Source organism: Pseudophryne corroboree, chromosome 2 (genome assembly GCF_028390025.1).
Source record: "Pseudophryne corroboree isolate aPseCor3 chromosome 2, aPseCor3.hap2, whole genome shotgun sequence".
Taxonomy (NCBI): Eukaryota; Metazoa; Chordata; class Amphibia; order Anura; family Myobatrachidae; genus Pseudophryne; species Pseudophryne corroboree.
Window position 1 is genome coordinate 1,038,032,802 of NC_086445.1, and position 13,914 is coordinate 1,038,046,715.

The following is a 13,914-nucleotide window of genomic DNA, read 5'->3' on the forward strand; positions in this document are numbered from 1 at the left end:
AAGCCTCAGTTAGGTTTTTTGTGCCCGGCCGAGAAGGGTGCAATCTAGGTGGCTCTCCTAAAGAGCTGCTTAGAAAAGTTTAGCTTAGGTTTTTTATTTTACAGTGAGTCCTGCTGGCAACAGGATCACTGCAACGAGGGACTTAGGGGAGAAGAAGTGAACTCACCTGCGTGCAGGATGGATTGGCTTCTTTGGCTACTGGACATTAGCTCCAGAGGGACGATCACAGGTACAGCCTGGATGGTCACCGGAGCCTCGCCGCCGGCCCCCTTGCAGATGCTGAAAAGAGAAGAAGGTCCAGAATCGGCGGCAGAAGACTCCTCAGTCTTCTTAAGGTAGCGCACAGCACTGCAGCTGTGCGCCATTGCTCTCAGCACACTTCACACGGCAGTCACTGAGGGTGCAGGGCGCTGGGGGGGGCGCCCTGGGCAGCAATGAAAATCCTTTTTTTGGCAAAAAATACCTCACATATAGCCTCCGGGGCTATATGGAGATATTTAACCCCTGCCAGAATCCATTTTTAAGCGGGAGACGAGCCCGCCGAAAAGGGGGCGGGGCCTATCTCCTCAGCACACAGCGCCATTTCCTCACACAGTTCCGCTGGTCAGGAAGGCTCCCAGGCTCTCCCCTGCACTGCACTACAGAAACAGGGTTAAATCAAGAGAGGGGGGGCAAAATTTGGCGAAATTGTGATTTTATAAAAGCAGCTATAAGGGAGCACTTATTATAAGGCTATCCCTGTAAAATATAGCGCTTTGGTGTGTGCTGGCAAACTCTCCCTCTGTCTCCCCAAGGGGCTAGTGGGGTCCTGTCCTCTATCAGAGCATTCCCTGTGTGTGTGTGCTATATGTCGGTACGTGTGTGTCGACATGTATGAGGACGATGTTGGTGAGGAGGCGGAGCAAATTGCCTGTAATGGTGATGTCACTCTCTAGGGAGTCGACACCGGAATGGATGGCTTATTTATGGAAATTACGTGACAATGTCAACACGCTGCAAGCCGGTTGACGACATGAGAGGGCCGGCGAACAAATTAGTATCTGTCCAGGCGTCTCAAACACCGTCAGGGGCTGTAAAATGCCCATTTACCTCAGTCGGTCGACCCAGACACGGACACTGATTTCAGTGTCGACGGTGAAGAAACAAACGTATTTTCTTTTAGGGCCACACGTTAAGGGCAATGAAGGAGGTGTTACATATTTCTGATACTCCAAGTACCACAAAAAAGGGTATTATGTGTGAGGTGAAAAAACTACCTGTAGTTTTTCCTGAATCAGATAAATTAAATGAAGTGTGTGATGATGCGTGGGTTTCCCCCGATAGAAAATTATTGGCGGTATACCCTTTCCCGCCAGAAGTTAAGGCGCGGTGGGAAACACCCCTCAGGGTGGATAAGGCGCTCACACGCTTATCAGAACAAGTGGCGGTACCATCTACGGATAGGGCCGTACTTAAGGAGCCAGCTGATAGGAGGCTGAAAAATATCCTAAAAAGTATACACACACATGCTGGTGTTATACTGCGACCAGTGATCGCCTCAGCCTGGATGTGCAGAGCTGAGGTGGCTTGGTCGGATTCCCTGACTAAAAATATTGATACCTTTGACAGGGACAGTATTTTATTGACTATAGAGCATTTAAAGGATGCATTTCTATATATGCGAGATGCGCAGAGGGATATTTGCACTCTGGCATCAAGAGTAAATGCGATGTCCATATCTGCAAGAAGATGTTTATGGACACGACAGTGGTCAGGTGATGCAGATTCCAAACGGCACAAAGATGTATTGCCGTATAAAGGGGAGGAGTTATTTGGGGTCGGTCCATGGGACCTGGTGGCCAGGGCAACTGCTGGAAAATCCACCGTTTTTTACCCTAAGTCACATCTCTGCAGAAAAAGACACCGTCTTTTCAGCCTCAGTCCTTTCGTCCCTATAAGAGTCATATCTGCCCAGGGATAGAGGAAAGGGAAGAAGACTGCAGCAGGCAGCCCATTCCCAGGAACAGAAGCCCTCCACCGCTTCTACCAAGTTCTCAGCATGACGCTGGGACCGTACAGGACCCCTGGATCCTACAAGTAGTATCCAAGGGGTACAGATTGGAATGTCGAGAGGTTTCCCCCCTCGCAGGTTCCTGTAGTCTGCTGTACCAATGTCTCCCTCCGACAGGGAGGCAGTATTGAAAACAATTCACAAGCTGTATTCCCAGCAGGTGATAATAAATTTACCCCTCCGACAACAAGGAAAGGGGTATTACTCCACACTATATGGTGGTACTGAAGGCTAGGTGAGACCTATTCTAAATCTGAAAAATTTGAACACTTACAAGGGTTCAAATCCAGATGGAGTCACTCAGAGCAGTGATAGCAAAGAACAAGGGGACTATATGGTGTCCCGGGACATCAGGGATGCTTACCTCCATGTCCCAAAATTTGCCTTTTCTCACCAAGGGTACCTCAGGTTCGTGGTACAGAACTGTCACTATCAGTTTCAAGACGATGCCGTTGGATTGTCCAAGGCACCCCGGGTCCTTACCAAGGTAATGACCGAAAGGAGGATTCGTCTTCAAAGAAAATGGACGACCTCCTGATAAGAACAAGGTCCAGAGAACAGTTGGAGGTCGGAGTAGCACTATCTCAAGTAGTTCTACGACAGCACGGGTGGATTCTAAATATTCCAAAACCGCAGTTGTTCCGACGACACGTCTGCTGGTCCTAGGGATGATTCTGGACACAGTCCAGGAAAAGGTGTTTCTCCCAGAGGAGAAAGCCAGGGAGTTATCCGAGCTAATCGGGATCCTCCTAAAACCAGGAAAAGTGTCAGTGCATCATTGCACAAGAGTCCTGGTAAAAATGGTGGCTTATTACGAAGCGCTTCCATTCGGCAGATTTCACGCAAGAACTCTTCAGTGGGATCTGCTGGACAAATGGTCCGGATCGCATCTTCAGATGCATCAGCGGATAACCCTATATCCAAGGACAAGGGTGTCTCTCCTGTGGTGATTACAGAGTGCTCATCTTCTAGAGGGCCGCAGATTCGGCATTCAGGATTGGATGCTCGTGACCACGGAGGCCAGCCTGAGAGGCTGGGGAGCAGTCACACAAGGAGTGTGATCAAGTCTGGAGAATTCTCTCCACATAAATATACTGGAGCTAAGAACAAATTTATAATGCTCTAAGCTTAGCAAGACCTCTGCTTCAAGGTCAGCCGGTATTGATCCAGTGGGATAACATCACGGCAGTCGCCCACGTAAACAGAAAGGGCGGCACAAGAAGCAGGAGGGCAGTGACAAAACTGCAAGGATTTTTCGCTAGGCGGAAAATCATGTGATAGCACTGTCAGCAGTGTTCATTCCGGGAGTGGACGACTGGGAAGCAGACTTCCTCAGCAGGCACGACCTCCACCCGGGAGAGTGGGAACTTCATCGGGAAGTTTTCCGCATGATTGTGAACCGTTGGGAAAGACCAAAGGTGGACATGATGGCGTCCCGCCCGAACAAAAAAATGGGACAGGTATTGCGCCAGGTCACGAGACCTTCAAGCGATAGCTGTGGACGTCCTGGTAACACCGTGGGTGTAACAGTCGGTGTATGTGTTCCCTTCTCTGCTTCTCATAACCAAGGTATTGAGAATTATAAGACATAGAGGAGTAAGAACTATACTCGTGGCTCCAGATTGGCCAAGAGGGACTTGGTAACCGGAACTTCAAGAGATGCTCACAGAGGACTAATGGCCTCGGGAGCTAAGAAGGGATTTGCTTTCAGCAAGTACCATGTCTGTTCCAAGAGGAACCGTGGCATCGGCCTTTAAGAAAGGACCTGCTCCAGCAGGGACCTTGTCTGTTCCAAGACTTACCGCGACTGCGTTTGACGGCATGGCGGTTTGAACGCCGGATCCTAAGGGAAAAGGCATTCCGGAAGAGGTCATACCTACCCTGGTCAAAGCCAGGAAGGAGGTGACCGCACAACGTTATCACCACATGTGGTAAAAATATGTTGCGTGGGTGAGGCCAGGAGGGCCCCACGAAAAAATTTCAACTAGGTCGATTTCTGCACTTCCTGCAAACAGGAGTGTCTATGAGCCTCAAATTGGGGTCCATTAAGGTTCAAGTTTCGGCCCTATAGATTTTCTTCCAGAAAGAATTGGCTTCAGTTCCTGAAGTCCAGACGTTTGTCAAGGGAGTATTGCATATACAGCCCTTGTGTGCCTCCAGTGGCACCGTGGGATCTCAACGTAGTGTTGGGATTCCTCAAATCATATTGGTTTGAACCACTCAAATCTGTGGATTTGAAATATCTCACATGGAAAGTGACCATGCTGTTGGCCCTGGCCTCGGCCAGGCGATTGTCAAAATTGGCGGTTTTGTCTTACAAAAGCCCATATTTGATTTTCCATTCGGACAGGGCAGAACTGCGGACTCGTCCCCAGTTTCTTCCTAAGGTGGTGTCAGCGTTTCACCTGAAACAACCTATTGTGGTGCCTGCGGCTACTAGGGACTTGGAGGACTCCAAGTTGCTAGACGTTGTCAGGGCCCTGAAAATATATATATATATATATATATAATTCCAGGACGGCTGGAGTCAGAAAGTCTGACTTGCTGTTTATATTGTAGGCACCCAAAAAGCTGGGTGCTCCTGCTTCTAAGCAGACTATTGCTCGTTGGATTTGTAGTACAATTCAGCTTGCACATTCTGTGGCAGGCCTGCCACAGCCAAAATCTGTAAATGCCCATTCCACAAGGAAGGTGGGCTCATCTTGGGCGGCTGCCCGAGGGGTCTCGGCTTTACAACTTTGCCGAGCAGCTACTTGGTCAGGGGCAAACACGTTTGCTAAATTCTACAAATTTGATACCCTGGCTAAGGAGGACCTGGAGTTCTCTCATTCGGTGCTGCAGAGTCATCCGCACTCTCCCGCCCGTTTGGGAGCTTTGGTATAATCCCCATGGTCCTTTCAGGAACCCCAGCATCCACTAGGACGATAGAGAAAATAAGAATTTACTTACCGATAATTCTATTTCTCGGAGTCCGTAGTGGATGCTGGGCGCCCATCCCAAGTGCGGATTATCTGCAATACTTGTACATAGTTACAAAAATCGGGTTATTATTGTTGTGAGCCATCTTTTCAGAGGCTCCGCTGTTATCATACTGTTAACTGGGTTCAGATCACAGGTTGTACAGTGTGATTGGTGTGGCTGGTATGAGTCTTACCCGGGATTCAAAATCCTTCCTTATTGTGTACGCTCGTCCGGGCACAGTATCCTAACTGAGGCTTGGAGGAGGGTCATAGGGGGAGGAGCCAGTGCACACCACCTGATCCTAAAGCTTTACTTTTTGTGCCCTGTCTCCTGCGGAGCCGCTATTCCCCATGGTCCTTTCAGGAACCCCAGCATCCACTACGGACTCCGAGAAATAGAATTATCGGTAAGTAAATTCTTATTTATTATTAATTCCAGTTATATATGATGCATATGATGATATTATATAAATGTGTCTGTCTACCACTAGGTTTGTCATTATTGTATAGCTGTAAGTTGTGCCTGATGCTGCCTGCAGGGGGAGCCATATTCCTCTATCAGGATGCAGCCTAACATTGCATTAGGAACCCGTAACATACGTCTGTGTCAGTCCTGGTGCTCGCCTCACACAGTAGCTGCCTCCTTTGACCTTCACATTGAGCTCTAGGCTGTCCTGCATCCCGCCAGGTGAAGGAGAACCGGGCTCGTCGGCAGAGGGAGACGGAGAAGCAGCGGCAGACGGCGGCTCTGAAGAAGTCTGCGCTGACCCAGGCCCAGAAGCTGGTGCAGGAGGAGAGCAGGCAGAAAGCGCTAAGGGCCAAGAAAGAGGATGAGGAGATCCAGAGAGAGATGGTGAAACTGCGCAAGGAAATGAATGAGCGCAAGAGAACCATGGAGGAGGCCAGGAAAATGTAAGAGCGCGCTGCGGTAACTACCGCCTGTGTACAATCAGATTGTACAATCATATCTGTGTAACCTGCACCAGAGGGACCTACGGGGACCTCATGCTGCAAAATGACTTCTTTGGGTAATGTTGGAGTGTTTGGGCCGGGGTACACCGTCCGCATACAGATATCAGGGCTGTATCTAGTTCTTTCATGGTAGCTGGGGGAAGAACACCAGCACTGGATCATTGATCCATAGAAGTAGTTTTATATCAATAGTAATTCTATCCACTAATGCCTGGTCTTCTGGTCCCCTACGTGACCCCAGTCCTCAGTGCAGCTTCTGCTAAGGGAACGTAGGACACAATTTGTAGATAGAATATTTTAGTCCATCTTTTCAATTTGTGTAAGGTGAAATATTTTTTTGACGCAATTTTATAACTGACCAAAATGTAAAGATTGCTGTTGGGGCATCCGGTGTCTACTCGATGCTGAAAAAATAAGAATTTACTCACCGGTAATTCTATTTCTCGTAGTCCGTAGTGGATGCTGGGAACTCCGTAAGGACCATGGGGAATAGCGGGCTCCGAAGGAGGCTGGGCACTCTAGAAAGATTTATGACTACCTGGTGTGCACTGGCTCCTCCCACTATGACCCTCCTCCAAGCCTCAGTTAGGACACTGTGCCCGGACGAGCTGACATAATAAGGAAGGATTTAGAATCCCGGGTAAGACTCTTACCAGCCACACCAATCACACCGTACAACTCGTGATACTATATCCAGTTTGACAGTATGAAAACAACTGAGCCTCTCAACAGATGGCTCAACAATAACCCTTTAGTTAACAATAACTATTTACAAGTATTGCAGACAATCCGCACTTGGGATGGGCGCCCAGCATCCACTACGGACTACGAGAAATAGAATTACCGGTGAGTAAATTCTTATTTTCTCTGACGTCCTAGTGGATGCTGGGAACTCCGTAAGGACCATGGGGATTATACCAAAGCTCCCAAACGGGCGGGAGAGTGCGGATGACTCTGCAGCACCGAATGAGAGAACTCCAGGTCCTCCTCAGCCAGGGTATCAAATTTGTAGAATTTTGCAAACGTGTTTGCCCCTGACCAAGTAGCTGCTCGGCAAAGTTGTAAAGCCGAGACCCCTCGGGCAGCCGCCCAAGATGAGCCCACCTTCCTATTGGAATGGGCATTTACAGATTTTGGCTGTGGCAGGCCTGCCACAGAATGTGCAAGCTGAATTGTACTACAAATCCAGCGAGCAATAGACTGCTTAGAAGCAGGAGCACCCAGCTTGCTGGGTGCATACAGGATAAACAGCGAGTCAGATTTTCTGACTCCAGCCGTCCTGGAAACATATATTTTCAGGGCCCTGACAACGTCTAGCAACTTGGAGTCCTCCAATTCCCTAGTAGCCGCAGGCACCACAATAGGCTGGTTCAGGTGAAACGCTGACACCACCTTAGGGAGAAATTGGGGACGAGTCCTCAATTCTGCCCTATCCATATGGAAAATCAGATAAGGGCTTTTACATGATAAAGCCGCCAATTCTGACACTCGCCTGGCTGAAGCCAAGGCCAATAACATGACCACTTTCCACGTGAGATATTTCAGATCCACGGTTTTTAGTGGCTCAAACCAATGTGATTTTAAGAAACTCAACATCACGTTGAGATCCCAAGGTGCCACAGGAGGCACAAACGGGGGCTGAATATGCAGCACGCCTTTCACAAATGTCTGAACTTCAGGTACTGAAGCTAGTTCTTTTTGAAAGAAAATCGACAGAGCCGAGATCTGTACTTTAATGGAGCTTAGTTTTAGGCCCATATTCACTCCTGCTTGCAGGAAATGCAGAAATCGACCTAGTTGAAATTCCTCTGTTGGGGCCTTTTTGGCCTCGCACCATGCAACATATTTCCGCCATATGCGGTGATAATGCTTTGCCGTAACATCTTTCCTGGCCTTAATAAGCGTAGGAATGACTTCTTCCGGAATACCCTTTTCCTTTAGGATCCGGTGTTCAACCGCCATGCCGTCAAACGCAGCCGCGGTAAGTCTTGGAACAGACAGGGCCCCTGCTGTAGCAGGTCCTGTCTGAGCGGTAGAGGCCACGGGTCCTCTGAGAGCATCTCCTGAAGTTCCGGGTACCACGCTCGTCTTGGCCAATCCGGAACCACGAGAATTGTGTTTACTCCTCGCTTTTTTATTATTCTCAATACCTTTGGTATGAGAGGCAGAGGAGGGAACACATAAACCGACTGGTACACCCACGGTGTCACTAGAGCGTCCACAGCTATCGCCTGAGGGTCCCTTAACCTGGCGCAATATCTTTTTAACTTTTTGTTGAGGCGGGACGCCATCATGTCCACCTGTGGTTTTTCCCAACGGTTTACCAGCATCTGGAAGACTTCTGGATGAAGTCCCCACTCTCCCGGGTGGAGGTCGTGTCTGCTGAGGAAGTCTGCTTCCCAGTTGTCCACTCCCGGAATGAACACTGTTGACAGTGCTAGTACATGATTCTCCGCCCATCGGAGAATTCTTGTGGCTTCTGCCATCGCCATCCTGCTTCTTGTGCCGCCCTGTCGATTTACATGGGCGACTGCCGTGATGTTGTCTGACTGGATCAGCACCGGCTGGTGTAGGAGCAGGGATTTTGCTTGACTTAGGGCATTGTAGATGGCCCTTAGTTCCAGAATATTTATGTGAAGGGAAGTCTCCTGACTCGACCATAGTCCCTGGAAGTTTCTTCCCTGTGTGACTGCCCCCCAGCCTCGAAGGCTGGCATCCGTGGTCACCAGGACCCAGTCCTGTATGCCGAACCTGCGGCCCTCTAGAAGATGGGCACTCTGCAGCCACCACAGTAGAGACACCCTGGTTCTTGGAGACAGGGTTATTAAGCGATGCATCTGAAGATGCGATCCGGACCACTGGTCCAACAGGTCCCACTGAAAGATTCTGGCATGGAACCTGCCGAAGGGAATTGCTTCGTAAGAAGCCACCATCTTTCCCAGGACCCGCGTGCAGCGATGCACTGATACCTGTTTTGGTTTCAGGAGGTCTCTGACTAGAGATGACAACTCCCTGGCTTTCTCCTCCGGGAGAAACACTTTTTTCTGGACTGTATCCAGAATCATACCCAGGAACAGTAGCCGTGTCGTCGGAACCAGCTGTGACTTCGGGATATTCAGAATCCAGCCGTGCTGGTGCAGCACCTTCTGAGATAGTGCTACTCCCACCAACAACTGTTCCTTGGACCTCGCTTTTATTAGGAGATCGTCCAAGTACGGGATAATTAAAACTCCCTTTTTTCAAAGGAGTATCATCATTTCCGCCATAACCTTGGTAAATACCCTCGGTGCCGTGGACAGTCCAAACGGCAGTGTCTGGAATTGGTAATGGCAATCTTGTACCACAAATCTGAGGTACTCCTGGTGAGGATGGTAAATAGGGACATGCAAGTAAGCATCCTTGATGTCCAGGGATACCATGTAATCCCCCTCGTCCAGGCTCGCAATAACCGCCCTGAGCGATTCCATCTTGAACTTGAATTTTTTTATGTATGTGTTCAAGGATTTCAAATTTAAAATGGGTCTCACCGAACCGTCCGGTTTCGGTACCACAAATAGTGTGGAATAGTAACCCCGGCCTTGTTGAAGTAGGGGTACCTTGATTATCACCTGCTGGGAATACAGCTTGTGAATTGCCGCTAGCACCGCCTCCCTGTCTGAGGGAGCAATCGGCAAGGCAGATTTTAGGAACCGGTGGGGTGGAGACGCCTCGAATTCCAGTTTGTACCCCTGAGATACTATTTGAAGGATCCAGGGATCCACCTGTGAGCGAGCCCACTTATCGCTGAAATTCTTGAGGCGGCCCCCCACCGTACCTGGCTCCGCCTGTGGAGCCCCACCGTCATGCGGCGGACTTGGCAGAAGAAGCGGGGGAGGACTTTTGCTCCTGGGAACCTGCTGTTTGTTGCAGCCTTTTTCCCCTACCTCTGCCTCTGGATAGAAAAGACCCGCCTTTTCCACGCCTGTTTTTCTGGGTCCGAAAGGACTGAACCTGATAAAACGGCGCCTTCTTAGGCTGTGAGGGGACATGGGGTAAAAATGCTGACTTCCCAGACGTTGCTGTGGAAACTAGGTCCGAGAGACCATCCCCAAATTCCTCACCCTTATATGGCAACACTTCCATGTGCCTTTTAGAATCTGCATCTCCTGTCCACTGGCGAGTCCATAAGCCTCTCCTAGTAGAAATGGACAATGCACTTACTTTAGATGCCAGTCGGCAGATTTCCCTCTGTGCATCTCTCATATATAAGACTGAGTCTTTTATATGGTCTATGGTTAACAGGATCGTGTCTCTGTCTAATGTGTCAATATTTTCTGACAGTTTATCTGACCACGCAGCGGCAGCACTGCACATCCAAGCTGACGCAATAGCTGGCCTAAGTATAATGCCTGAGTGTGTATATACAGACTTCAGGATCGCCTCCTGCTTTCTATCAGCAGGTTCCTTGAGGGCGGCCGTATCCGGAGACGGTAGTGCCACCTTTTTAGACAAACGTGTGAGCGCTTTATCCACCCTAGGAGGTGTTTCCCAACGTGACCTATCCTCTGGCGGGAAAGGGAACGCCATTAGTACCTTCTTAGGAATTACCAATTTTTTATCAGGGAAAGCCCACGCTTCTTCACATACTTCATTTAATTCATCTGATGGGGGAAAAACTACGGGTAGTTTTTTCTCCCCAAACATAATACCCTTTTTAGTGGTACCTGTATTTATATCAGAAATGTGTAACACCTCTTTCATTGCCTCAATCATGCAGTGAATGGCCTTAGTGGGCATCCGGTTAGACTCATCGTCGTCGACACTGGTGTCAGTATCAGTGTCGACATCTGGGTCTGCGGTCTGAGGTAGCGGGCGTTTTAGAGCCCCTGATGACCTGTGCGACGCCTGGACAGGCACGAGCTGAGAAGTCGGCTGTCCCACATTTGCATGTCGTCAAATTTCTCATGTAAGGAGTCTATACGTGCACTCATTTCTTTCCATAAGCTCAACCACTCAGGTGTCTGCCCCGCAGGGGGTGACATCCCTTCTAAAGGCATCTGCTCCGTCTCCACATCATTATCCTCATCTAACATGTCGACACAGCCGTACCGACACACCGCACACACACAAGGAATGCTCCAACTGAGGACAGGACCCACAAAAGCCCTTTGGGGGGGACAGAGTGAGAGTATGCCAGCACACACCAGAGCGCTATATAATGCAGGGACTAACTGAGTTATGTCCCTAATAGCTGCTTTTTTATATAATTTATACTGCGCCTAAATTTAGTGCCCCCCCCTCTCTGTTTTTACCCTTTTCTGTAGTGTAGACTGCAGGGGAGAGCCAGGGAGCTTCCTTCCAGCGGATCTGTGAAGGAGAAATGGCGCCAGTGTGCTGTGGGAGATAGCTCCGCCCCTTTTCCGCGGACTATTCTCCCGCTTTTTCCTATATTCTGGCAGGGGTATTTTCCACATATATAGCCTCTGGGGCTATATATTGTGGTATTTTTGCCAGCCAAGGTGTTATTATTGCTTCTCAGGGCGCCCCCCCCCAGCGCCCTGCACCCTCAGTGACCGGAGTGTGAAGTGTGTGTGAGGAGCAATGGCGCACAGCTGCAGTGCTGTGCGCTACCTTGGTGAAGACTGATGTCTTCTGCCGCCGATTTTCCGGACCTCTTCTTGCTTCTGGCTCTGTAAGGGGGACGGCGGCGCGGCTCCGGGACCGAACACCAAGGACTGGGCCTGCGGTCGATCCCTCTGGAGCTAATGGTGTCCAGTAGCCTAAGAAGCCCAATCCGGCTGCAAGCAGGCGAGTTCACTTCTTCTCCCCTTAGTCCCTCGCTGCAGTGAGCCTGTTGCCAGCAGGTCTCACTGAAAATAAAAAACCTAATTCTATACTTTCTTTCTAAGGGCTCAGGAGAGCCCCTAGTGTGCATCCAACCTCGGCCGGGCACAAAATCTAACTGAGGCTTGGAGGAGGGTCATAGTGGGAGGAGCCAGTGCACACCAGGTAGTCATAAATCTTTCTAGAGTGCCCAGCCTCCTTCGGAGCCCGCTATTCCCCATGGTCCTTACGGAGTTCCCAGCATCCACTAGGACGTCAGAGAAATAATTATTAATTGTAATACCCACACGTTCCCTCCGATGACTGAAAGCCTTACTCCCACTGATGGTGATACCAGTGCCATAATAAGGGGTAGGACCTGTGACACTGGCCCTTCTGTTTCCTGCACTGGGACTCGATAAGCTTACACCTAGCGGCTGTCTGAATGCCCCTGTGATGGCTGTAGTCCCTAATGCATTGATAGCCTGCAGAATAGGATGAGCTTCTTCTGATGTCTCCCATTTACTGCTTGTTCTTAGAGAGTGGGAGAGGCAGGAGCTGGAGAATAAGAGGGCACTGGAGAGACTCCACACACCACCAGGCGGCCGGGAACATGAGCCAGAGAGGAGGAGACTGGAGAAACACGCCAAGATCCAGGAGCTGCTCAGCCAGGTCTATGCCGAAAACCACAGGGTGAGAGGTTGTTACTCTGGGTGTTACTCCGCATAGGGTGAGAGGTTGTTGCTCTGGATGTGACTCCGCATAGGGTGAGAGGTTGTTACTCCGGATGTGACTCCGCATAGGGTGAGAGGTTGTTACTCTGGATGTGACTCCGCATAGGGTGAGAGGTTGTTACTCTGGATGTGACTCCGCATAGGGTGAGAGGTTGTTACTCTGGATGTGACTCCGCATAGGGTGAGAGGTTGTTGCTCTGGATGTGACTCCGCATAGGGTGAGAGGTTGTTACTCTGGATGTGACTCCGCATAGGGTGAGAGGTTGTTACTCTGGGTGTTACTCTGGATGTGACTCTGCATAGGGTGAGAGGTTGTTACTCTGGATGTGACTCCGCATAGGGTGAGAGGTTGTTACTCTGGGTGTTACTCCGCATAGGGTGAGAGGTTGTTACTCTGGATGTGACTCCGCATAGGGTGAGAGATTGTTACTCTGGATGTGACTCCGCATAGGGTGAGAGGTTGTTGCTCTGGATGTGACTCCGCATAGGGTGAGAGGTTGTTACTCTGGATGTGACTCCGCATAGGGTGAGAGGTTGTTACTCTGAATGTGACTCCGCATAGGGTGAGAGGTTGTTACTCTGGGTGTTACTCCGCATAGGGTGAGAGGTTGTTACTCTGGGTGTTACTCCGCATAGGGTGAGAGGTTGTTACTCTGAATGTGACTCCGCATAGGGTGAGAGGTTGTTACTCTGGGTGTTACTCCGCATAGGGTGAGAGGTTGTTACTCTGGGTGTTACTCCGCATAGGGTGAGAGGTTGTTACTCTGGATGTGACTCCGCATAGGGTGAGAGGTTGTTACTCTGGATGTGACTCCGCATAGGGTGAGAGGCTGTTACTCTGGATGTGACTCCGCATAGGGTGAGAGGTTGTTACTCTGGATGTGACTCCGCATAGGGTGAGAGGTTGTTACTCTGGATGTGACTCCGCATAGGGTGAGAGATTGTTACTCTGGATGTGACTCCGCATAGGGTGAGAGGTTGTTACTCTGGATGTGACTCCGCATAGGGTGAGAGGCTGTTACTCTGGATGTGACTCCGCATAGGGTGAGAGGTTGTTACTCTGGATGTGACTCCGCATAGGGTGGGAGGTTGTTACTCTTAATGTGACTCCGCATAGGGTGAGAGATTGTTACTCTGGATGTGACTCCGCATAGGGTGAGAGGTTGTTACTCTGGATGTGACTCCGCATAGGGTGAGAGGTTGTTACTCTGGATGTTACTCCGCATAGGGTGAGAGGTTGTTACTCTGGATGTTACTCCGCATAGGGTGAGAGGTTGTTACTCTGGATGTGACTCCGCATAGGGTGAGAGGTTGTTACTCTGCATAGGGTGAGAGGCTGTTACTCTGGCTGTTACTCCGCATAGGGTGAGAGGTTGTTACTCTGGATGTGACTCTG

The 13,914-nt window shown here is 49.8% G+C and overlaps 1 protein-coding gene across 1 annotated transcript in view; it reads left to right on the forward strand.

The window, feature by feature from the left end:
- The window catches only part of CCDC191 (coiled-coil domain containing 191), a 177,775-nt gene that overhangs the window by 14,884 nt on the left and 148,977 nt on the right, over window positions 1–13,914 (forward strand). Inside the window, exons 6-7 of the mRNA XM_063956784.1 lie at window positions 5,699–5,922; window positions 12,324–12,477. Coding sequence (XP_063812854.1) covers window positions 5,699–5,922; window positions 12,324–12,477 — 378 coding nt within the window. The remainder of the gene's footprint in view (window positions 1–5,698; window positions 5,923–12,323; window positions 12,478–13,914) is intronic.